General features: G+C 35.2%; 2 protein-coding genes across 2 annotated transcripts; one reads left to right on the top strand and one right to left on the bottom strand.

The window, feature by feature from the left end:
• The first annotated feature begins 6,835 nt into the window (after positions 1-6,835).
• On the top strand, positions 6,836-8,400 carry LOC127722261 (zinc finger protein with KRAB and SCAN domains 3-like). The gene is made up of 4 exons (XM_052229156.1): positions 6,836-6,866; positions 7,260-7,457; positions 7,902-8,039; positions 8,390-8,400. The coding sequence occupies exons 1-4, from the start codon at positions 6,836-6,838 to the stop codon at positions 8,398-8,400; spliced, it is 378 nt and encodes a 125-aa protein (XP_052085116.1).
• An 8,254-nt stretch (positions 8,401-16,654) lies between these two features.
• LOC127722262 (zinc finger protein 239-like) lies at positions 16,655-26,957 on the bottom strand. The gene is made up of 4 exons (XM_052229157.1): positions 26,870-26,957; positions 19,624-20,282; positions 18,605-19,371; positions 16,655-16,674 (listed from the first exon to the last, which is right to left on the bottom strand). Exons 2-4 carry the CDS (start codon positions 19,932-19,934, stop codon positions 16,655-16,657), a joined length of 1,098 nt encoding a protein of 365 aa, XP_052085117.1. The 5' UTR covers positions 19,935-20,282; positions 26,870-26,957.
• Positions 26,958-27,635: the final 678 nt, after the last annotated feature.

The raw sequence follows: 27,635 nt of genomic DNA on the forward strand, positions 1-27,635 counted from the left end.
AGAATGCAATCTGACGGCGGCGGCGTAAACTTTTTGTATATTTGAACGCTTTATATTTCAGTGAGTAGAAGACTTGGATGCTTCATACCTTGTATACAGATACCTTATGTTACGAAGTTTCCGTCTGTCATATGTTCATTGTTCTTAACCTCATTTTCATGGTTAAGCGACTGCTTCAAATAGAAATACTAGTTTTTGTCTCGCCTGCGAAATATATGTGTTGCCTTTCGAATTATTCCAGCTTCTTTTTACAGAAGTCTTTTCCGAAGTACCTGCCAGCCAAAAATGTACACCTTACAATCATTCAATACACTAAAGCTAGTAGACCTTCTGCCTATAGTATTTGAAAATTCAGACCAATTACTGTGGTGTGTGGAATTCTTGTAAGGTGTACATGTCAGACTTTCTAATAATAAGTAATGTTCAATGTTATGTTTTCAGCTTAAGTTATTTTGAGCAGGGTTCACCTGACCTCGATCTCCTTTCGTGGATCAGTAATCAAGTTTTAAGATTACGTTATTAGGTCCGTCACTCATATACTATAATCAGTAGGTCAACTATGTGTGGTGTGTGGAATTCTTGTAAGGTGTACAGTACAAGTCAGTCTGGCAGGTTTCATCTTACCTTGACCTCATTTTCATGTTTCATTGGTCAACGTAAATTTTTTTTTCTGTTTTGGTCTGAATTTTCAAATACTATAGGCAGAAGGTCAACTAGTTTTGGTGTATTGAATGATTGTAAGGTGCACATGTCTGGCTGGCAGGTAATATCTGTCCTTGACCTCATTTTCGTCAATGTTTTCCTTTCCTAGTTAAATCTTGTTTCTTAGATGCTATAAGCAACATGTCAATTATAGTTGGTATATGTAATGATTTTAACATGTTTAATGTGTACATGTCTGTGTGGACTGTATCAATTGACATTGGCCTCATGTTTATGGTTCATCGGTCAATGTTAAGTTTTCATGGTTTGGTCTGTTTCTTTAATTCTTTAAACAATAGGTCAACTGTATTTTGTGTATGGAATGCATGTAAGTTGAACATGTCTGTCAGACAAGGTTAATCTAACCTAGACCTCATTGGCATATATCATTAATAAAGGTAAGTTTATGATACGTGTCCCAAGCGAGACATTTAGAATTTAACACTAAGCTTCGACAAAGGATCATCGTGATCTTAACAAGTGTTGGTATCTAGAGCAAAAATGTTTATACTGTACTTTACTGATTTTTCAGCATTTTACTGACAAATCGACAAACCATTTCTCAGTCCAGATTACACATTTACACGCACAGCAGCTGTCAACATTATGTTGTTCTTGGTCAATAAAACTTATAGCAGCTTTCGGTGGGCCTTATGCTGTCAACATCAAGTTGTTCTCTGTCAACACAACCATTGACTTTTACCTTGACAACAGCTGTGGCAGGCTGCCAACACAAGGTTGTTCTCGGTCAGTAATGCACTAACAGCTGCTTTGACTTTTACACTGACAGCAGCTGTGGCAGGCTGCATCAAAAGGTTGTTCTCGGACAACACAGCCTATGACTTTTACACTGACAGCAGCTGTGACACATTGCCAACAAAAGGTTGTTCTTGGTCAATAATACACTGGGAGTTGCTTTGACTTTTACACTGACAACAGCTGTGGCAGGCTGCCAACAAAAGGATGTTTTCGGCCAGTAATGTACTAACAGCTGCTTTGACTATTACACTGACAGCAGCTGTGGCAGGCTGCATCAAAAGGTTGTTCTCGGTCAACACAGCCTTTGACTTTTACACTGACAGCAGCTGTGACAGACTGCCAACAAAAGGTTGTTCTTTGTCAATAATACACTGGGAGTTGCTTTGACTTTTACACTGACAACAGCTGTGGCAGGCTGCCAACGAAAGGTTGTTCTCGGTCAATAATACACTGACAGCTGCTTTGACTTTTACACTGACAACAGCTGTGGCAGGCTGCCAACGAAAGGTTGTTCTCGGCCAATAATACACTGACAGCTGCTTTGACTTTTACACTGACAACAGCTGTGGCAGGCTGTCAACAAAATTTTGTTCTCGGTCAATAATACACTGACAGCTGCTTTATCTTTTACACTGACAACAGCTGCATGTAGCAGGCTGCCAACAAAAGGTTATTTTCGGTCTATAATACACTGACAGCTGCTTTGACTTTTACACTGACAACAGCTGTGGCAGGCTGCCAACAAAAGGTTGTTCTAGGTCAATCATACACTGAGAGCTGCTTTGACTTTAACACTGACAACAGCTCTGGCAGGCTGTCAACAAAAGGTTGCTCTCGGTCAATAATACACTGACAGCTCCTTTGCTTTTTACACTGACAACAGCTGTGGCAGGCTGCCAACAAAAGGTTGTACTCGGTCAATAATACACTGAGAGCTGCTTTGACTTTTGAAATGACAACAGCTGTGGCAGGCTGCCAACAAAAGGTTGTACTCGGTCAATAATACACTGAGAGCTGCTTTGACTTTTAAACTGACAACAGCTGTGGCAGGCTGCCAACAAAAGGTTGTACTCGGTCAATAATACACTGAGAGCTGCTTTGACTTTTACACTGACAGCAGCTGTGGCAGGTTGCCAACAAAAGGTTGTTCTCGGGGAGTTATACACTGACAGTTGCTTTGACTTTTACCTTGACAACAGCTGTGGCAGGCTGCCAACAAAAGGTTGTTCTCGTTCGACACAGCCTTTGACCTTTACCTTGACAACAGCTGTGGCTGGCTGCCAACAAAAGGTTGTTCTCGGTCAATAATACACTAAAACACCAATAGGAGCTATCACAGGTTGCCAACAGCATGTTGTTATCGATCAACATCACACTTTTACACTGCAGTCTGTCAACATCAGTATAAAAATGAGGAGATGTGGTATGATTGCCAGTGAGACAGCTATTCACCACAGTTCAAATGAAGTGAATATAAGGAATTATAGATATTCGGTGAAAAGTTCGCTGCAGAGCTTGTGCTCAAATATTTGTCGCAGGCTGTCAACATCAGGTCGTTCTTGGTCAACATCACACTTCAACACTGACAGCACTTGTCGCAGGCTGCCAACATAAGGTTGTTCTCGGCCAACATTACATTTTTATTTTTATAGCAGCTAATACATGATGTCAACATCAGGTTTTTCTCGGTCAACATTACATCTTAATACTGACAACAGCTGTTGCAGGCTGACAACAACAAATTAATTACAGGTTGTTCTCGAAGGCTGTCAACATCAAGCTGTTCTCGCAAGCTACTAACATCAGGTTGTTCTTGCAAGCTGCCAACATCAGGTTGTTCTCGCAAACTCCCTACTTCATGTTGTTCTCGCAGGCTGTCGACATCAGGTTGTTCTCGCAAGCTGCCAACATCAGGTTGTTCTCGCAGGCTGTCAACATCAGGTTGTTCTCGCAGGCTGTCAACTTCAGGTTGTTCTCTCAAGCTGCCAACATCAGGTTGTTCTCTCGCGTTTGCATATTTATTCTTGCAGATATACAAACCATAGACGCGTGTGCTTTCAAATGCAAAGGAAATATAAAATACTTGTAAAAATGTATGCTTCTATCATTTGGCCATTGCTTAATGATATTCGCTGCCTCTATTTTTGTATGTTTGTCATATATTCGGAGTCCTCTAGTGTTATCTATATAGTGTCAATCAATGTTGCCCACTATAAAACCCCTACTTGTCCATGATTCTTTACATGATTTAAAAAAAATTGTAGTCAATTTTCAAAATCTTATAAAATCCATGTTATTTTTTTCTTATTTTTTTAAAGAAAAAAGAGCCAATGTTTATGGAAAGCCGTTTTACTATTTAAAGTTACATCAAGATATCTCATATAGTTTATAAGATATCGCATAGTTTATAAGATATTTCTTAAACTATATAAGATATCTTATAAACTAAGGTATCTTATACACTATATGAGATATCTTATAAACTATATAAGATATCTTATAATCTATATGAGATATTTTATAAAGTTTATTAGATATCTTGAAATCAAAATAAATAGTAAAACGGCTTGCCTTAAATGTTAAATGTAACTTCACCACTAAGGGAGCTACCATTTGATTTTTATTGGGGGGCTAGGATTTCGCTCTCACCCAATATGGAATTTACTGACCCCATATATATAGTATTAGGTCACTAGCACACTATGTCACTAATAATTATATCTTCTTTTTCATTTTGTTTCGTTTTGGTCAGTATAGTTTTTGATATCACTTTCAAAATTTCTGAAAATCGTTATAAAAATTTTATAAATTTCATTCCGAAATAGTGGCGATACAAATTAGAAAACCTGTATCAGAAGTCCTTTACTAAATTGACTTCTACTGGCTTCGATACAGCAGGCGTTTCATGTGTATAATATACTTCAGTTATCTCCCTTTGGTAACGTTATCAATGATAACGTTACCAAAGGGAGATAACTGAAGTATATTTTGCTGTGAAATACATGACTTAATTTAGTGTTTGATTCAAGAAAAGGTATTAAACTTGTAAGTAGAAAATTTGAAAATATAATTATCATAGTAGTGTTGGACAAAAATATTAATTTACAAATAATGCTAATAGCCTCTTTCAAATCTTTAATTTCAAAACATCAATATTAAATTCAGCTACATGTATGTGGTGCTCGAAACAGTATATCTAACGGGAAATGAATCTGATAGGCTTTTAAGTATAAAATTGATAAAATCCCGAACTTTACGAGCCTTCGCGAGATTTATGGATTTTGGAAGCGTTTGACTAACAAACTATCGGAACTGCTCAATATATTAACCACATAATTCCAAACGTTCAACAAATACAAGTTTTATAGTAAAGTAGATATATTTTGTCATATAAAATGACCAATATAAGTGTGATTTATTTTATGTGAAGTGTTTTATGATGGTTTGTGAAATTCGCAGTTACTGGGAATGCCATCGGCGCCATTTTTTTATTACCCCGTTTGCAATTTGTACCCTTCTGTGATGAAATGAATGCGATTATGACAAATTTGAAGTGACAGACTGATTACAAGTTCGATACACTGGCATCACTTATTACTTAGTTTAAATGACACTGACATTTTATTGATATTATCAGAAATTATTAAGATAATAGCGAGTACGTATTTTACACATGTCCGTTTCCGTATCGTGTCATTTATTAATATGACCCGACGCCCGGATAAAATCGGTTATAATTAGGTAGTGTCAAGTCCCGTCAACATATATGTTCCTGTGTGGTGTTAGTAGAATTAGAAAACATCCTAACATTGCATAATGGAGGTAACATTAGGATTTCAATTAATTATTTTTAGACAAATGTATGCATATTCTTTTTATAAACTTGATAAATTTAGGAGATGGGGTAGGATTGCCAATTAGACAGTCCTATCCAACGGATTTAAATAAAAAAAACATTGTTAAATATGTCAGACAGCAACTAAATACAACCATTGAAATGCAAGGTTCTGATTTCAAACAGGACATAAAGAATGTGGTGGGTGTTAACATGTATGTGAGAGTTCAACCCTTCCTGGCATATCTAAAGCTGAGACAGTCAAAGGCAAATATAGAATGTGTTGGGATTAACATGTATGTGAGAGTTCAACCCTTCCTGGCATATCTAAAGCTGAGACAGTCAAAGGCAAATATAGAATGTGTTGGGATTAACATGTATGTGAGAGTTCAACCCTTCCTGGCATATCTAAAGCTGAGACAGTCAAAGGCAAATATAGAATGTGTTGGGATTAACATGTATGTGAGAGTTCAACCCTTCCTGGCATATCTAAAGCTGAGACAGTCAAAGGCAAATATAGAATGTGTTGGGATTAACATGTATGTGAGAGTTCAACCCTTCCTGGCATATCTAAAGCTGAGACAGTCAAAGGCAAATATAGAATGTGTTGGGATTAACATGTATGTGAGAGTTCAACCCTTCCTGGCATATCTAAAGCTGAGACAGTCAAAGGCAAATATAGAATGTGTTGGGATTAACATGTATGTGAGAGTTCAACCCTTCCTGGCATATCTAAAGCTGAGACAGTCAAAGGCAAATATAGAATGTGTTGGGATTAACATGTATGTGAGAGTTCAACCCTTCCTGGCATATCTAAAGCTGAGACAGTCAAAGGCAAATATAGAATGTGTTGGGATTAACATGTTTTTGAGAGTTCAACCCTTCCTGGCATATCTAAAGCTGAGACAGTCAAAGGCAAATATAGAATGTGTTGGGATTAACATGTATGTGAGAGTTCAACCCTTCCTGGCATATCTAAAGCTGAGACAGTCAAAGGCAAATATAGAATGTGTTGGGATTAACATGTATGTGAGAGTTCAACCCTTCCTGGCATATCTAAAGCTGAGACAGTCAAAGGCAAATATAGAATGTGTTGGGATTAACATGTTTTTGAGAGTTCAACCCTTCCTGGCACGTCTTAAGCTGAGACAGTCAAAGGCAAATATAGAATGTGTTGGGATTAACATGTATGTGAGAGTTCAACCCTTCCTGGCATATCTAAAGCTGAGACAGTCAAAGGCAAATATAGAATGTGTTGGGATTAACATGTATGTGAGAGTTCAACCCTTCCTGGCATATCTAAAGCTGAGACAGTCAAAGGCAAATATAGAATGTGTTGGGATTAACATGTTTTTGAGAGTTCAACCCTTCCTGGCATGTCTTAAGCTGAGACAGTCAAAGGCACATATAGAATGTGTTGGGACTAACATGTTTGTGAGAGTTCAAACCTTCCTGGCATGTCTAAAGCTGAGACAGTCATAGGCACATATAGAATGTGTTGGGATTAACATGTTTTTGCGAGTTCAAACACTTCCTGACATGCCTGAAGCTGAGACAGTCACAGGCAGAGGTAGATTTAGGGGCAGCGTGCCGGGCTTCCCTTTTTGGGAAAAATTTGGTTGATTGTATAGGAAATCACTGAAGCATGACTATAGCGGCCCCCTTATGAAAAATTCTGGATCTACCACTGACAGGCACATGTTTGTGAGAGCTCAATCCTTCTTGGCATGTCTGAAGCTAGGCCAGTCGCAGGTACAAGCATAGAAAACGAGTTTGGAAATATTTACAATGTAAGAAGGTGAAAAAGGAAACTCGCTGTCCAAAAAAAGTAGAAATTAACAAAAAGGACCAAATAAGCATCCCTTTTTATAAAATGTTTTATTGATTTTCCTGGGCGAAACTTTAATTTATATGTCCGAATATTGAAATTTGTTTTCTATAATAGTTAACTTATCTTATTTAGATTCCACGTCACTCAAAGAAGATGAGGTGAAAAAGAGTGCACAGAAACCAATGAACTTACAAATTAAGATGAGATCACAGACTGGTGATAAACTCAATACATGTGATATATGTGGTAAAGGGTTTGCTCATAGTTCAGCCTTAGGAAGACACAAACGAACACAAACTGGTGATAAACCTTATAGATGTGATGTATGTGGTAAAAGTTTTGCTGACATCTCAAACTTAAACAGCCACATATGAACACACACTGGTGATAAACCGTATACATGTGATATGTGTGGTAAAGGGTTTGCTCAAAGTTCAACCTTATGGAGACACATGAGAACACATACTGGTGATAAACCGTATAAATGTGAATTGTGTGGTAAAAGGTGTTCTCAGAGTAATGATATGCAGAGACACATGAGAATACACACTGGTGATACACCGTATAAATGTGATATATGTGGTAAAGGGTTTGATCAAAGTTCCACATTGCAGAGACACACGATAACACAAACTGATGATAAACCTGATATAGGTGATCAGTTTAGTCATAGTTCAAACTTAAAAAAATTACAAAAGATGAAATCACATACTGGTGATAAACCTTATACATGTGATATATGTGGCAAAAGGTATGCTTATAGTTCAACCTTAGGGATACACATAAGAACACACACTAATAATAAACCCTATAAATGTGATGTATGCAGTAAAAGTTTTGCTCAGAGTTCAAGCTTAAGGACACACATAAGAACACACACTGGTGATAAACCATATAAATGTGAAATGTGTGGTAAAGGTTTTGGTGTTTCTGCAAACTTGCACATACACATTAGATTGCATACTGGTTATAAACCTTATACATGTGATATATGTGGAAAAAAGTTTAATCAGAGTAATGCTATGCAGATACACATGAGAACACACACTGGGGATAAACCGTATAAATGTGATATATGTGGTAAAGGGCTTGGTGATAATTCAACATTGTAGAAACCAATGAGAATACATACTGGTGATAAACCTTATAAATGTGATATGTGTAGTAGAGAGTTTGGTGATCATTCAAACTGGCAGAAACACATGAGAATTAAAACACATTTGTGATAATTAAACTTTATAAATGTGATATGTGTTGTAAAGGGTTTCTTTAAACAAACTTAACTATACACATGGGATCATACACGGTTGATATGCCTTATTCAAGTGATATATATGTATATGATTTTTTTGTGTTTTAACGCCACTTTTAAGCACCGCTTTTGAGCTATTTCGTGACAGTCAGTTTTTATTGTTGGAGGAAGCCGGAGTGCCCGGAGAAAACCACGGACCTTCGATAGGAAAACTGACAATCCTAGTCAATTAAGATTGGAGTCGAGTGCACCCGCACGAGCGAGGTTCGAACTCACAACCTCAGTGTTGACTGGCTAGTGATTACAGTAGTAACTACTTAAGACCACTCGGCCACCGAGGCCCCCTATATGTATATAAAATTGAGAATGGAAATGGGGAATGTGTCAAAGAGACAACAACCCGACCATAGAACGGACAACAGCAGAAGGTCACCAACAGGTCTTCAATGCAGCGAGAAATTCCCGCACCCGGAGGCGTCCTTCAGCTGGCCCCTAAACAAATATATATACTAGTTCAGTGATAATGAACGCCGTACTAAACTCCAAATTGTACACAAGAAACTAAAATTAAAAATAATACAAGACTAACAAAGGCTAGAGGCTCCTGACTTGGGACAGGCGCAAAAATGCGGCGGGGTTAAACATGTTTATGAGATCTCAACCCTCCCCCTATACCTCTAGCCAATGTAGAAAAGTAAACGCATAACAATACGCACATTAAAATTCAGTTCAAGAGAAGTCCGAGTCTGATGCCAGAAGATGTAACCAAAGAAAATAAACAAAATGACAATAATACATAAATAACAACAGACTACTAGCAGTTAACTGACATGCCAGCTCCAGAATTCAATTAAACTGATTGAAAGATTATGTCTTCATCATATGAATATCAGGCACAATCCTTCCCGTTAGGGGTTTAGTATCATACCATCATAACATATATGAGAAGAACATAACCCGTGTCATGCCAACAACTGGTTTTTAAATAAATGTGTTTAGTGCCGATGCAAAGACCCTATATATAAGTGAATCAATATTAACGCCAAAATATGCAATCTTTAATGACCTGACAACAGTGTCGTAACTATATCCCTTCTTAATAAGTCTATTTAAAGGTTTTGTTAGCTTCAGAGGTGAATACTGACATTTTTGTGCTTTATAAAGAATATTTCCATAAAAAATTGGATGTGAAATACCTGAACGTATAAGAAGTCTGCATGTTGAGCTATATTTACGAATGATGTCCTTATGCAGTAAATTGATTAGTCAATCGTTCACATCAGAACACACATTGGTAATAAATTATAACTGTAGTGTATGTGGTAAATGGATTAGTCAATGTTACACATTAGAACACACACTGGAGATAAATTATAACGGTTACTGTAATGTATGTAGTAAATAGATAAGTCAATGTTACACATCAGAACACACTGAACTAAATTATAACTGTAATGTATGTGGTAAATGGATTAGTCAGTGTTACACTTCAGTACACACACACACTGGAGATAAATTATAACTGTAGTGTATGTGGTAAATTGATTAATCAATGTTACACATCAGAACACACACTGGTAATAAATTATAACTGTAGTGTATGTGGTAAATGGATTAGTCAATGTAACACATCAGAACACACACTGGTAATAAATTATAACTGTAGTGTATGTGGTAAATGGATTAGTCAATGTAACACATCAGAACACACACTGGTAATAAATAATATATGTGATAAATGTGTTAGTAGTGACTTACAGAGACACTAGAAAAAAACACTCTTTATAAGACATTTAAAATGTGTTATGTCATGTATGCGTGGGAAAGAGACAAAGCTTTCAGATGCACAGTAGAATACACACTGGTGATAAGGGAACGACCATTTAACTTCAAAAGGGGGGATTGGTTTTTTCCTAAGGAGCTCATTCTGGTTATGAAATTTAAAAACTTCATTGAATTTAGCCCCCATGAGTTTTGGATATGGTAAAAACTTTCGTGATTTTAATAACTAGAATCCCAAAAGTGTATTGGATGTGGTAAAAAAAAAATCGTGATTTGAGTAACTGTGCATCGCCACATGCATGAGTCATGGATACTTAGGTTAAACACGTTCGTGATTTTGGGTAACTTGCATTGCCATATGAGTCATGGATGTAGTAAAAACTTCCGTGGTTTAAGTAATGTGCATCGCCTTATGAGTCATGGATAAAGTAAAAACTTTCGTGATTTGGGTAAATAATATCGCCTTATGAGTCATGGATGTAGTAAAAACATTCATATTTGGGTAACTGGCATCGCCAGAAGAGTCATGAATGTGGTAAAAAAAACTTTCGTGATTTAGGTAACTGGCATTTCAACATGACAGTCAGGGGTACTACTTGTACAAGTAATTTTTATTTAATTGAAGAAGTAAATATTAATATACTTATATAAGTAGATTTGTAAGATACTTATACATGTTATACAAGTGTATTTTATTTACTTGTATAGGTAAATTATTTTATTGGCTTAGCTATATGTCCCTTAGACATTTAGATTCTTTAACTTATACAAGTATAAACAAGTCATAGATCTACTATCTTCTTTTCTTGAATTTCTCAGGACTTCTTTGCTCTAATAGAATTTTTAATTGTCTGTCCTTTGCAGATGCCTTTACTAATCATTTAAGTGTAATTGCATGGACAACGAAAATCTCATTTGTTTGTTATCTTCAGAACACTGCTCATTTACAATCCCCCATGGGACAATTTTTGAAGGCCCTGCGCATTATTTAAGATTTTTACGTAATTAGTTTCTCTGTTGAATTAATGGGATGAATCATTGAACTCTAATAAAAAATTATGAGCTAACCTGAGAAAAATTGTTAAAGGCATGTTTTTACATCTGAAGCTTAAGAATTTTTCGGGATTGTAAAAAAAAAATACTTATACAAGTAAATTTTTAGGAAAATTAAGGGGAGATTATTCAAACATTATAAACAAAACAAAATTTACTTAAATAAGTATATTATTATGTACTTCTTCAAGTAAATAAAAATTACTTGTACAAGTAGTACCCTTGACTGCATGAGTTATGGGTGTAGTAAAAACATTCAGAACTTGGGTAACTGGCATCGCCACAAGAGTCATGAATGTGTTATACTTTCGTGATTTTAGGTAACTAGTATCGCCAGATGAGCCATGAATGTGGTAAAAACATTCGTATTTTGGGTAACCAGTAACTGGCATCGCACCATGGGTCATAAAGGTGGTAAACATTTTTGTGATTTGAGTAACTGACATCGCCACATGAGCCATGGATGTGATAAAAACGTTTGTGATTTGGGTAAATGGTATCGCCACATGAATCATGGATGTGGTAAACACATTCTTATTTTGGGTAACTTGTATCACCGTAAGAGTCGTGAATGTGGTAAAAACTTTTATGATTTGAGTAACTAGCATCGCCACATGAGTCATGGATGTGGTAAAAACATTCGTTATTATGGTAACTGGCATCGCCACAAGAGTCGAGAATGTAGTAAAAACTTTTGTGATATGAGTAACTGGCATCGCCACATGATCCATGGATGTGGTAAAAACATTCGTAATTTTGGGACTGGTATCGCCACATGAGTCATTGATGTGGTAAAAACATTCGTAATTTTGGGACTAGTATCGCCACATGAGTCACGGATGTGGTAAAAACATTCGTAATTTTGGGACTGGTATCGTCACATGAGTCATGGATGTGGTAAAAAGTTCTGTGATTTGAGTAACTGGCATCGTAATATGAGCCAAGGATGTGGTAAAATGTTTGTGATTTGGGTAAATGGTATTGCCACATTAAGGAATAGATGTGGTTAACACTTTCTTGATCTTTGTATATTAATTGCATCGCCACAAGAATCATTGTTGTGGTTAAAGCTTAAATCTATTCAACTTGGAAACTTACATCATGTACATGGACACATTAAAAAAACTGACGAAACACCTTATAAATGTAGTTGATGCGGTAAAAATTTCCGTGATTGTGATAACTAGCGGTATATGCGGTAAAAACTTCCGTGAGTTTGTTAACTAGCGTGGACATATGAGTGATATATGCGGTACAAACTTCCGTGATTGGGGTAACTGACGTGGACGTACGAGTGGTAAATGCGGTAAGGTAAAAACTTCCGTGAGTTTGTATCAGTTAACTTGCGTTAACATCGGAGTGGTGTATGTGGTTAAAACTTCCGTGATTGTGTTAACTGGCGTAGACAAATGAGCATTGGCGTATCTAGGGGTGTTCCTGGGGATAAATCCAACTTTTCCAAAAAAAAAATTTCGATTATGAGAACGTTTCTTTATGTTCTAAGGCTTAAAACCCCGCGCCTGGTGAGTCCTGAATGAAGTGAAACCTACCGTGATTTTTTAACTGGCGTGGACACATGAGTGGTGTAGGTGGTTATAGCATTAGTGAATTTGTAAACTTCTAGAGCCACATAATAAACACACTTTTTAAAGTTTTTATACATTATTTAAGGAATAACTGTAATATTTTTTCTGTCTATGAAGAAATAACATCAAAAAGGTGGTACACACTGAATAACTCGCGTAGCGGGTTATTTTAAAGTGTGCACCATATTTTTTATGTTATTTCGAATAGACAGAAAAAATATTACAGTCATTTCTTATAATTTAATTCTTATTTCCATTTTCGGAGTAAATCATGGAAAAAACGTTACTGACGTCAAGGTCACATGACAAAATTATGTCTATGAGCTGATAAACCAAACAACGTCAGCCAATCGGAAGACGCGTTACATCCAAAATTAAATTATAACACAATCAACAAAGCCCATACTGCATAGTAAGCTATGAAAGATCCAGAAATGTAAAGAAATTCAAACGAGAAAACTTACAGCCTGATATATGTACAAAACAGTAAACGACAAACAAATACGATATACAGCATCAAAAACAGTTACTGAATGACATGCTCCTGCATGACTTGTGACGTGCACATACAGCATGGGGCGGAGTTAGACATGTTTGCTGGCACACAAACCTTCTCCCTACCCTGGAACAGTGGTGTACATGTAACAGTACAATATAAGAACAAATTATAAAAGACAGATGAAAATGGCGTTACTCAATTAAAATGGATGACGTTTGCCCTCCGAATGGACTTACAGTGAATATTACTGCTTCATATTACCGCTCTTTATTCTGGTCGACCCCTAGTATTGATTTGATTTGATTAATTGTTTGGTGTTTTAACGCCACTTTTAAGCACCACTTTTGGACTATTTCGTGGCGGCCAGTTTTTATTGGTGGAGGAAGCCGGAGTTCCTGGAGAAAACCACAGACCTTCGATAGGAAACTGACAATCCTAGTCAATTAAGATTGGAGTCGAATGCACCCGCACGAGCGGGGTTCGAACTCACAACCTCAGTGTTGACTGGCTAGTGATTACAGTAGTAACTACTTAGACCACTCGGACACCGAGGCCCCACTCCTAGTACTGGATTTATTGTTAATCACTTCTTATCCTGAGTATGCATGAAATATTTGCCACTGGATGTAATGACATATATAAAATTATATCTCACTGCCTCTATGTTTTGACCTGATTGCAACTATAGCTGAGTAAGGTAGTCTTTCATCAGGAAATCAATACATGCTTCCGATCGAAAAATCATTTAGGAAGGAAATGTATGCCTTTATTAGGTATAGCAACATAGAAATAATTTTAACAATTTTTCATTAAACATGGCGACTTCGATCCCTCTAGGATTTTTTATTAAAAAGACGTGGATGTATATATATTTATTTGCTATTAAACTACGAAATATTGATTCCTGATTAAAATTAAATTTAGAATATGTTCATGGGACACAGATGCTGCCCCCGCTTCCATATCACATCATAAAGGGACGCAATTGGAGAACTGTAAAAGTGACGCCACCCAAATACGAACTTGATCTGTGTTTTATAGTAATAAGCATTGGGTATACGTTTCATAACATGTGGTTAAGGCAAACTAAAGTCAGGAAACAAATTTTGGGACGTGCGTGGACGGACGGACGGACGTACATACTGTACATATATACAGACGGACGGACGGACTTAAAAAAAGATAAGGGTAACACTAGATGCCCCCTTCGCCTAAAGGCGGCAGCATACAAATGTTGATCTGAATACAAAGTCCCTGTGCGGCGAACGCGTCAAAAACTGAAGCGTATTTATTTGAAAGAGAGATTTTCTTTGAGCCAGTTTACCCACTATTTGAAAAAGAGCGAAATTACAACAGAACACTTCTACACAAGTAGGGAAAGGGGGGTCGGAACCCTCCTTTTTTTAACGATCAATGATTTTGAATGGGGACGTATGGTTGGAAACCCCTTTTAAAAATGACTGGATCCGCCCTGTTGGTGCTCATAAATATATATACAAACTAAACTCGTGTTCTTCAACTAATGGCATTATACTGTTACATTTTAACACACCCCACACTCCCCCCTCCCCCCCCCCCCCCCCTTAAAAAATATTGAATACGGTAATTTAGTTGAGTTATCTCACCGTTATTACTTTTTGTCGCTAGTTTGTCGCCAGAGTTATACCAGAAAAACGTGACCTCATATTCACTCAAGCCATATTCATTCATATAATCGTGTATCTCTGAAATACTGTATTGAGAGGTGTATCACCAAACCCTTTACCGCACATACATGACATATCACATTCAAACGGTTTATCACCAGTATGTGTTCTCATGTGTATATGTTTGAACTCTCACCAAACACTTTACCGCACATATCACATCCAACGGTTTATCAAAAGTATGTGTACTCATGTATATATATTTGAACGATCACCAAACCCTTTACCGCACATATCACATTCAAACGGTTTATCGCCAGTATGTGTTCTCATGTGTATAAGTTTGATCTGTCACCAAACCCTTTACCTCACATATCACATTCAAACGGTTTATCACCAGTATGTGTTCTCAGGTGTATATGTTTGAACTATCACAAAACCCTTTACTTCATATCACATTCAAACGGTTTATATCACCAGTATGTGTTCTCAATGCATGTGTATATATTTGAACTATCACCAAACCCTTTCCCTCTCATATCACATTCAAACAGTTTATCACCAGTGTGTGTTCTCATGTGTATATGTTTAAACTATCACAAAACCCTTTACCGCACATATCACATTCAATTACCTATTATGTCTGTTTTTTGTACACACGATAGTCAATATAGTCAATATAATGAAATTTTCTGCGACTGTCATACAAGTTAGAAGTTAAGCTAGCTATTAAACAGGTTTAATCCACCATTTTCTACATAAGACAATGTAGCAAGTCAGGAATATGACAGTTATTTTCCATTCGTTTGAAGCTTTTGAGCTTTTGATTTTGCCATTTGATTACGGACTTTCCGTTTTGAATTTTCCTCGGAGTTCGGTATTTTTGTTAATTTACTTTTTATTCAAACGGTTAATCACCAGTATGTGTTCTTATGTGTCTTTTTAATTTTTTTTTATAAATCTGATACATTTATTTTGATCGTTTAGAATAAAATTGTGGTTATGATAATAGTGGAGTATAATTATATCTGTCGTCATCTGTGAAACTGACCATGAAGTTCGATTGACAACTTAATTTTATGACAAAAGAGATGATTTCAGCTTTCCTATTGTGAAATTTCCCTTTCTACGTAGCAACATTCCAGCAACGCCTGTTTAAGTTGAATGTATATCCAAGTTGGTATGATATTCAAGCGCCTGGGTTTCCAATTAAAATTTCTTTCACAGAGGGTTGTTGCATAGACAAAACACGGCTGTCAATCGGTTTATCGAGAGAAATGATCGTGAAAAGATACCTAACGGTGGTCAAGCATTGCGATCGGATCGTGAATGTAATTAATTGAAATTCTACTTCAAAATCTGTGAAAAATCTGTTGTATTTTCAAAACGCGGAACAAATCCGAAAAAAAATTATGTCTGGCTTTGGGGGTTATGGATCAACCCGTTTAGGAATTAGGGGCAAAATAGGGGAAAAACAAGGGTTTCCTGGTTAATGGACAATTACTTAAGTATTGGTCTTTGGATCGTTATGAAATCGATATTGGACCATTAAGCATTATATGAGGGATATCATTCGATTGATTCATGACATTTTACAGTATATAGAAAAGAACATTTTTATTACAATTTTCCATGCTATTAGTATTACAATTTTTTTCATATGCTGAATTTAACTGTGTATTTGGTTGTTGGTCCCATTTTCTAATTGGTCAAAATTTTGGTCCTAAGGCTATAAAATTTGTTTTGTTTGATTCAATAAACATTAAAATCTAAAAGATAATAATTACAATGTTATATTTGAATTACCTCCCTTACATTGTATTTAAATTATGTAAAGTTGTCTGCTAGTTCTAGTATGAACTATTTCTAGCTGTTTCTAGAAACATCAAATACTGTGATGGAGGTATATATAATATAATATAATAATAGTGTATATCAAAGGGTTCAGTGGTAATAAAAAAATTTTATTTGTGATCAATATCATTTGTTTGGGGTTTTTAGCATTAAGAGTTACCTTCCTTACAATGGTTTTGTTATAAAGAAATGTTGTATTGTCTTGAGGTGATTAGCTGTCAATTTATTTTTAGATTTACTATTAAATGCTGATGAAGGTATATTAATTTTAGCCATGATTATGTATGTCATTTTCTATTTTAATACTTTTATGATGTATCTAAATTGGTTTTTATGGTTGCAAACTCCATTGGAAATTTAAATTGAGATTATGACCATATCTTGATGTAAAGAATTTTTTTGGAAAAAGGGGTGGGGGAGGTTAAACAAAAAAATGGGGGGGGGGGGGGGGGTCAATTCGCAACAGCACTGTGTATTGCACAAAATGATAAGATTGAATATAAATTCAAATCATATAACCAATTCTAAGTTCTTTGACTACAGTTATTCTGTGTCAGAATCCTATTATGTGTCAAATATTTAATTACAATCTAAATTCAGACCTGTATCAAGCGCGAATATTGTGTCCATTTTTGCCCCAACTGTTCAGGGTTGGACCTCTGCGGTCGTATCCAGCTACGCTCAGCGAAGCAATTTATTTTTTGTGTACGATGGAATTACTTTCCGTATAGACAAAACACTTAAGCCAGGGTATATTTCATAGAGATGCATCGTAAATAATTGCAAAGGTATTTCACCGGATTCCCATTTTTCTTCAAGTCTTTGGGCATCCAGCAGAATCCAAGCGTAATAGGTATATTCTTGAGCATGTTGCGACGTGTGAAATTAGTACTATTTTCTGCATTATTATCGGTAAATTGTTCCAGGAATAATTGCGTGTATGTAATTATGTGATTAGCAATAAAAATTATTCTATTCTATTCTATTCATGCATTTATACGTTGTGTCTGACTGTCTGTGTGTTCTCGTGTGTGACAGTAAGAAACTTAAGTTGACCAAAACGTTGACAACATTCTTCATATTCATACATTGTGTCAGTGTATGTTCTTGTGTGTGTCAGTAAGAAACTAGGTTGACCAAAACGTTGACAACATTCATACATTGTGTCAGTGTATGGTCTTGTGTGTGTCAGTAAGAAACTAGGTTGACCAAAACGTTCACAACATACATCACATTCATACATTGTGTCTGACTGAGTGTGTCTCCTCGTGTGTGTCAGTAAGAAACTAAGCTCACTAAACGTTGACAACATACATCTCATTCCTACGTTGTGACAGTAGGTATTTTTGTGTGGGTCAGTAAGAAACTAAGTTGACCAAAACGTTGACAACATACATTCCATTCATACGCTGTGTCGGACCGTCTTTGTGTTCTCGTGTGTGTCAGTAAGTAACTAAGTTGACTAAAACTTTTACCACATACATGTACTAGTACATCACATTCATACGTTGGGTCAGTGTGTGTTCTCGTGTGGGTGTCAGTGAGAAGACCAGAACCTTTACCACATACATCACATTTAGGGAGCTACCATTTGATTTTTATGGGGGGGGGGGCTAGGATGAGCAACTTGGTAAAAAAAAATTCAGGATGACAATTTGTGTAAAAAAATTCAGGATAAACTAGTAAAATAAAAGGCAGAACCGAATAGAGTAAAAAATAAAAAGGCAGGACAGAGATTACAACTAAAAAAAAAGCAGGACGAAATTTTTCATCCTAGCCCCCCCCCCCCCCCCCCCCCCCTAAGCCACGAAGTTCACATAGCTCTTTATCACACACGTGACATTTATAAGGTTTATCGCCAGTGTGTGTTCTCATGTGTCTCTTTAAGCCACGACGTTCACAGATCTCTTTATCACACACGTGACATTTATAAGGTTTATCGCCAGTGTGTGTTCTCATGTGTTTCTGTAAGATTTCAGTCTGGCTAAACCCTTTACCACATTTAACACATTTATAAGGTTTATCTCCAGTGTGTATTCTCCTGTGCCTATGTAAACTTGAACGATCACTAAACCTTTTACCACACACGTGACACTTATAAGGTTTATCTCCAGTGTGTATTCTCATGTGTCTCTCTAAGCCACGACGTTCGCATAACTCTTTACCACATACATCACATTTATAAGGTTTATCACCAGTATGTGTTCTCATGTGTTTCTGTAAGTTACAGTTATGACTAAACCCTTTACCACATTTAACACATTTATAAGGTTTATCTCCATTGTGTATTCTTCTGTGCTTATGTAAATTTGAACGATCACTAAACCCTTTATCACACATGTAACACTTATAAGGTTTATCACCAGTGTGTATTCTCATGTGTCTCTGTAATTCACCAGTCTGACTAAATCCTGTCCCACATTTAACACATTTATAAGGTTTATCACCAGTATGTGTTCTCATGTGTCTATGTAAATGTTGGCTCTGACTAAACTCTTTGTCACATTCACCACATTTATAAGGTTTATCACCAGTGTGTGTTCTCGTGTGAATCTGTAAATTTGAACTATACCTAAACCCTTTAGCACATACATCACATTTATAAGGTTTATCACCAGTGTGTGTTCTCGTGTGAATCTGTAAATTTGAAATATACCTAAACCCTTTTCCACATACATCACATTTATAAGATTTGTCACAAGTGTGTGTTTTCATGTGTATCTTTAAGTTTGAACTTTGAGCAAAACCTTTATTGCATACATCACATTTATAAGGTTTATCACCAGTGTGTGTTCTCGTGTGAATCTGTAAACTTGTACTATACCTAAACCCTTTACCACATACATCACAATTATAAGGTTTATCACCAGTGTGTGTTCTCGTATGAATCTGTAAATTTGAACTATACCTAAACACGTTACCACATATATCACATTTATAAGGTTTATCACCAGTATGTATTCTCATGTGTCCTTTCAAGTTTGAACTTTCACCAAAACCTTTACAACATATATTACATTTATAAGGTTTATCACCAGTATGTATTCTCATGTGTCTCTGCAAGCTTGAACTTTGACCAAACCCTTTACCACATATATCACATCTATACAGTTTATCACTAGTGTGTGTTCTCATGTCTCTGACTACACCTTTTTAAGTTTACCAATTATAGATATGTTCCTGCAACTTTGCAGTATGTGTTCTTAAACTATGCAGTATATTTTCTGATATGCTCCTCTTACTCAGCATTATGTGTCTTCGTGTTTTCCTTTTTTATACAGCACAAATATTACAATCGTTACAAAGTTTATTTCCTCCAGTATGAAGCTGATATGTTCCAGTACAAAATGAACTGTAGTTTGATCAAGGGAGGTAATAACAGATCAAGGAAGGTAATTAGAGATCTGTCTGTTTTATTTGTATGACAATATATTGGTTTCTGTACACTCTTGACCAACTTATTTTCTCTGAGTGGCCTGGAGTCTAAAAAAAAAGAAATTAACTATTATAAAAACAAATTTTCTAGATATAAATATTTACGTTTCACAAGACAATGCAAGAAGAAAATCAATTTAAAAGTTTACAAATGATATGACTTTGAAGTTCCTGGTCCTTATTGATAATATTCACTTTTTTTGGACAGCGATTTTCTCTTGCCCCTTCTAACATTGTAAAAATTTCAAACTCGTTTTCTATGCTTGTCTGTGACTGTCATACCTTCAGGAACATTAGGAAAGATTGAGCTCTCAAAAACATGTTAACCCCTCCACATTCTATATGTCATTGTATATGACAGAACCTTTTATATCAGTGGTTGTATTTAGTTGCTGTCTGACATAATAGTATTTGTTTTAATTGGACTGTTTGATAGTTGTCTCAATGGCACGTGACCAATGATGAATCACAACGTCATAATTTACCCGCGGTGCGATAAAATAGTATTTGTTTTTCTTGGACTTTTTGATAGTTGTCACAATGGCAATCCTACCACATCTCTTAATTTTATGAACTTATTAAAAAAATCATGAATACATGTATAAACAAGAGTGCACACGCTAAAATGCCTTGTCTGTTTTACTAATAACTGAATTCATGTTGACAATCTATAATCCAGGGCCTTAAAGCATCATGGTACCCTGGTGCTATATTTTCTACCATGGTGCTATCTTGAATGATTTTATAATCTGATAAATTGCTTCGCCGAGCGCAGCTGGATACTACCGCAGAGGTCCAATCCTGGACAGTTGGGGCAAAAATGGACGCAATATTCGCGCTTGATACAGGTCTGAATTTGGATTGTAATTAAATATTTGACACATAGAAGGTTTCTGACACAGAATAACTGTAGTCAAACTTAGAACTGGTTATATGATTTGAATTAATATTCAATTTTTTGCTTTTGTGCAATACACTTTGCTGTTGCGAATTGTCCCCCCCCCCCTTCCCCCACAAAAAAATTAAAAAATTTACCCCCCCTTTTTTTGCTCTTGTGCAATACACTATGCTGTTACGTATTAACCCCCACACACACACACACACACACACACACACACACTTTTTTTTGGCAATAAAAAAATTTTTTTGTAGTATTTTTCTGAAATGAGAAAAAAATTGAACTCCCCCCCCCCCAATTTCTTTTCAAACCCCCCCCCCCCCTCCTTTTTTTCCCAAAAAAATCTTTCCCCCAAGATCTCAATTCAAATTTCCGATGGAGTTTGCAACCATAATTACCCATTTAAATTTTCCATAACTAGTGCTAACTTAATCTATTTTATAATAGAATTTAAAATATGGTGTCAAACCTTTCATATGGATTTTTTTGTAAAAAAAAAAGATGCAACATTTGCAGATATTTTTACTGGTCTTCCTTTATAAATATGCATTTCTTTAAACATAATTTAAAAGCAGTGTAAGGGAGGTAATCAAAACGTTGTATTTGGATTACCTCCCTTCCACTGCTTTTAAATGATCTTAATTGTTCATTAACCATTAATTTATATATAATTTAAAAGCAGTGTAAGGGAGGTAATTCAAATGATGTATTTGAATTACCTCCCTTACACTGCTTTAAAATTATGTTTTGTACTTAAATGTTTGTCAATTAACCAGGACACCCTTGTTTTTCACTTTTTTTGCCCCTAATTCCTAAACGGTTTGAGCCATAACCCCACAAAGCATATCCTAACCATCCCTTTGTGGTATGGAAACTTGTGGTATAATTTCAGAGAGATCCATACACCGTTCCACAAACTATTGTCTGGAAACTAGAAAAATGCTTATTGTTTGCCCCTAATTCCTTAACTGTTGGTACCATAACCCCCAAAATCAATCCCAACCTTCCTTTTGTGATATTGAACCTTATGGTAAAATTTTATAGAGATACTTTAACTTAAACTAAAGTTATAGTGCGAAAACCAATGTGTCTTCGGACGACGACGACAACGATGCCAACGTCATACCAATATACGACCGCAAAAATTTTTTGCGGTCGTATAATAATAGAATGTAATGGGGCATGGTGCTATATGTTTTTGGAAAACCAGTGCTATGTTAATTTCCATGGTGCTATTAGAACATTATGGGGAAAACACTGTTATGTGTATGTAACATAAACACATAATAATCAAAAAGAAGTCATGGTCATATGCACCATGTCAGACAGACATCTTCTTATATATGTAACCATGTACACCTAACAATCATCCTATACACCAAATATATCGGTTCTATCCCTTATAGTACCTGAGGAACCGACCAAACCTTAACAAGAGGCTGTCAGACAGACGTGTACACATAACAATCATCCTATACACTAAATATATCGGTTCTATCCCTTATAGTACCTGAGGAACAGACCAAACCTTAACAAGAGGCTCTCAGACAGACATGTACACCTAACAATCATCCTATACACTAAATATATCGGTTCTATCCCTTATAGTACCTGAGGAACAGACCAAACCTTAACAAGAGGCTGTCAGACAGACGTGTACACATAACAATCATCCTATACACTAAATATGTCGGTTCTATCCCTTATAGTACCTGAGGAACAGACCAAACCTTAACAAGAGGCTCTCAGACAGACATGTACACATAACAATCATCCTATACACTAAATATATCGGTTCTATCCCTTATAGTACCTGAGGAACAGACCAAAACTTAACAAGAGGCTGTCAGACAGACATGTACACCTAACAATCATCCTATACACCAAATATATCGGTTCTATCCCTTAAAGTACCTGAGGAACAGATCAAACCTTAACAAGAGGCTGTCAGACAGACATGTACACCTAACAATCATCCTATACACTAAATATATCGGTTCTATCCCTTATAGTACCTGAGGAACAGACCAAACCTTAACAAGAGGCTCTCAGACAGACATGTACACATAACAATCATCCTATACACTAAATATATCGGTTCTATCCCTTATAGTACCTGAGGAACAGATCAAACCTTAACAAGAGGCTGTCAGACAGACATGTACACCTAACAATCATCCTATACACCAAATATATCGGTTCTATCCCTTATAGTACCTGAGGAACAGACCAAACCTTAACAAGAGGCTGTCAGACAGACATGTACACCTAACAATCATCCTATACACCAAATATATCGGTTCTATCCCTTATAGTACCTGAGGAACAGACCAAACCTTAACAAGAGGCTGTCAGACAGACATGTACACCTAACAATCATCCTATACACCAAATATATCGGTTCTATCCCTTATAATAACTGAGGAACAGACCAAACCTTAACAAGAGGCTGTCAGACAGACATGTACACCTAACAATCATCATATACACCAAATATATCGGTTCTATCCCTTATAGTACCTGAGGAACAGACCAAACCTTGAAAATCTTTAAATTTACCAATAAACTATGAAAATGAGGTCAAGGAAAAACACTGTGCAGGACAAATTTGCCATCCTATTACTCAATTTGAAAGTATTTCACTATAAAGCAGTGACTGAAACTTGAAAATGAGGTCAAGGACAATGGACATATAACAAACAGAAACTTCATATTAGATGTAAGATACATCATGTACCTGCATACAAGGTATCAAGTATCAAAGTCTTCTAGCTTCTGAAATATAATGCTTTATACAAATAGTTTACACCGTCACCACTGCCAGATTGTTATATTAATTATGTCTCTCATTCTGCGACAAAAAGTCGCAGGCGAGACAAAGATAATTAACTTAAATCCTAGGGTTATCTCCCTGATTATTTTTTTGGATTTTTAGCTCCATGCGAGCTTATGCTATCACTTGGCGTCCGTCGTATGTCGTCTGTCGTCGTCGTAAACTATTTCAAAAATCTTCTGCTCTGAAACTACTAGGCCAAATACCTTCAAACTTTAACTAAATGTTCCTTAGGGTATCTAGTTTATAAATTGTATCCGTCGACAAACATGGCCGCCATGGCTAAAAATATAACATAGGGGTCAAATGCAGTTTTTGGCTTATATCTCAAAAACTAAAGCTTTTAGAGCAAATCTGACATGGGGGAAAATTGTTCAATTGGTCAAGATCTATCAGCCCTGAAATTTCAGACGAATTGAACAACCAATTGTTCGGTTGCTGCCACTAAATTTGTAGTTTTAAGGAAATTTTGCAGTTTTTTGTTATTATCTTGAATATTATTATAGATAGATATAAACTGTAAACAGCAATAATGTTTAGCATAGTAAGATCTACAAAAAAGTGAAATGACCAAAATTGTCAATTGACTCCATAAGGAGTTATTGTCCTTTAAGGACAATTTTACACAAGTTGTTTATGTTTTTTAACTTTAAAAATCTTCTCAAATGAATCTAGTATTCATTTTGTATTTCATTTCCTTGTACATGTTGTACGTCAAGAAACATAGACACTTTGGCTAAAATGGAACATATGGGTAATATGCATTTATTTGCTTTTGAAGAATATATGACGGATACAATGAACATTCAAATGGCATTTTTAAGCCACTCATTAATATATATTGAAAAGCAAAAATAATCATTGATGAAAGATTTAAGCAAAAAAAATAACAGGTGAGCGATTCAGGCTCTTGAAAGCTTCTTGTTTTACTTATAAACTCATTACTGCCATATGTTTATAAATACATAACTGAATCAAATATTTACATTTTAAAATCATGAAAATTGAAGATTTGAAATAATCTACTGGCATTAATTGTAAATTATAAATTTTTTTTACATTGGTTGCAATGAATAACATTGATTTCCCAGTGAAATAAAAACCAATAATTTCACATGTGAAATAAACGTGGTTATTTCACTCCTCTGACGTCATACAACAATAGGCGTTGTCAAGACGTCGATAACGTCGGATCAAAACAAATTGTGAATGCGTAGAAAAAGATATAGTTCCTTACGTTTTCTACTTCAATTTCATAAAAAAGCCATTTGCCAATGTAATAAAAAGAATAACTAATCAAAGAATTCAAATATCGAAAAATATTCAACTCGTGACCGAACAACACTGATAATTTACTCATGCGCTACGCGCATTCATGAATTAATGTGTTGTTTTGTCACTCGTTGAATATTTTTCTCTATTTGAATTCTTCGATTAGTTATTCTATAATTATTAACACTTCATTGAAAATTAATATTTTAATTTGAAAATATTACATAAATAAATACAATGACATGTACAGTATACAATCAAGGAATTGTATATTTAAATTTAAATATACAATTCCTTGATACAATGTATTAGGGGTAACACGAATGACCGAATAACACCGTTATTATCCAAATAACACTTGTAATGACCGAATAACACTTGAAATTTTAATATTAGCACGTATTTTTGACATTTAAACATTGATTATTAAATAATATTATATTATAAGTGTATTTTGTAACTTAAAAATGATTTACAGAAAGCATATATTGAGTACATCGTTAAGAAAACTAATAGGTGATTGGAGTAATTGCATGGCTTTGATGTACTTGTTAACTTTTCAAAACCTTACTGAAAAACAATTATTGGACAATATTCTGTATATATACAGTACATTATTAAATACTTTATTTTCATAGCATTTCCCTTTGAATGCATATGCAATCATACTTTTATTCTTCCCATTGTGTTTTCCTTGGTCGCCATGTTGGATGTACACACTATATTTATAATGATCTTTATGAACTTTAACCTGCTCTCTGTAAATCATTTTAAGTTAGGCCAATTAAAATTAATTGATAGATTTTCATCCCCGCCCGCCCCTCTGAAATCGTTCCGCCCCAATTTTTTTTATTTTGAAAAATTTACGATTTCCGGATTTTGTTCATTTTCGTTACCGGTAACTGTCGATAATTTCGTTTCATTAATAACATCCTGTTTCAAATTTTGGTTTTTACATTTCTTTGTATGTTTGATTCGTTATACATGTATATACATGATAGAACCTTATTATTACACTTGCATATATGAAGAACACGTCACAAGAGCGTTTCATATCTAATAAAAAATAAAAAATAAAATCCTCCCACCCACCCCATTTTTTTCAAAAATTTGGATGAAAATCTACTAATTAAATTTACTTGGCCTTATGAAATACACTTATAATATGCTATTATTTAATAATCAATGTTTAAATGTTACCAATATGTGCTAATATTAAAATTTCAAGTGTTATTTGGTCATTACAAGTGTTATTTGGATAATAACGGTGTTATTCGGTCATTCGAGGTACCGATGTACTAAAGCTAGAACGCTATCAATTATATTGCACATTAGGCGTTCCATAGACACATTTCTTCAACATCTGTGTAAATCATTTAAAACTAACTATACTATATCTTTATATATATCTTTATATTGTTCAGTTATTTGAAGTTAAGTCAACGGTTAATAGTTTCAATCTGAGATTTGATTGTAAATTTTAATAATATTACATAAACATATTTAATCGAAATATAATATACCAGCAGTAATATCCTACTTAGTTCTGTTGTCATGGTTGTTTTGCAGTTTTAAAAGTCCGAAAACACTGACATCAAATATAAAATAGGTAAATAATAATTGTATACTTACAAGTTTACCTTTACCTTTTCTTGAATCAAACACATAAACAACAATGAACAAGTCACGTAAGATCATGTAAATTTCACAGCCGGATAAATAACAATACCAAAGGGAGATAACTAATTTACGAATACGTATGGAACGCCAGCTGGTGTAACAAAGCCGTCCGCATTTTTACCAACGGAAGTGCACTTATTATGGACTTCTGATGCTGGTTTTTAAACCAGTGACATATTTACACCATAATTATATATTTATATATTTCAAGATAAGATTGATTCAATTCTCATTACGATTTTCATTTTTTTAAGGTGGACCATTGCAACGAATTTTCTTATTCTTTGCCAACATTTTATAGTTTTTTAATACCATGCAAATATTGTAAAAATATGGTTCACCGTGCTTTTTTAAAGTTACATATCGTGCAAAATTACCTGACTTAATTAGATTATTCATGAAAAAATACATTTTTGTGCATAAAAAGAAATCTAGCTATGTGATAAAATTTTGAAAACGTGAAAAGGTATAGTAAGTTTTTACTTGTTGTTTATGATCCAATTTCAATAAATATGCTTTAAGAAAATAAAAATGAAAAAATGGTGTCACCGAATCTGTTTTCTTGCTACAATTGGAAAATGAATATTCATCAACATTCCTTTGTAACAATATTATTACAGTTATCTCCCCTTAAATGACAGTTGGAAAATTGATTCGAACAAAAGCAAATATTTGGAATTTTCTAAAATAGTGTTAAAAATGCAACGTATCACTTATT

Source organism: Mytilus californianus, unplaced genomic scaffold, assembly GCF_021869535.1.
Source record: "Mytilus californianus isolate M0D057914Y unplaced genomic scaffold, xbMytCali1.0.p SCAF_12, whole genome shotgun sequence".
NCBI lineage: Eukaryota > Metazoa > Mollusca > Bivalvia > Mytilida > Mytilidae > Mytilus > Mytilus californianus.

What these genes read in the sequence shown, in the direction of transcription:
- LOC127722261 (XM_052229156.1), top strand. Translation starts at nt 6,836, where the DNA reads ATGCCTGAAGCTGAGACAGTCACAGGCAGAG. An exon ending in TGAGACAGTCACAGGCAGAG is followed by an intron (nt 6,867 to 7,259) that starts GTAGATTTAGGG and finishes TATCTTATTTAG; the next exon opens with ATTCCACGTCACTCAAAGAA. An exon ending in TTATAGATGTGATGTATGTG is followed by an intron (nt 7,458 to 7,901) that starts GTAAAAGTTTTG and finishes GTTCAACCTTAG; the next exon opens with GGATACACATAAGAACACAC.
- LOC127722262 (XM_052229157.1), bottom strand. Translation starts at nt 19,934, where the DNA reads ATGAGAACACACACTAGTGATAAACTGTATAGATGTGATATATGTGGT. An exon ending in GTATGTGGTAAAGGGTTTAG is followed by an intron (nt 19,372 to 19,623) that starts GTATAGTACAAG and finishes TAAAGGGTTTAG; the next exon opens with GTATAGTTCAAATTTACAGA. An exon ending in AGAGCTATGTGAACTTCGTG is followed by an intron (nt 16,675 to 18,604) that starts GCTTAGGGGGGG and finishes CAAATTTTATAG; the next exon opens with CCTTAGGACCAAAATTTTGA.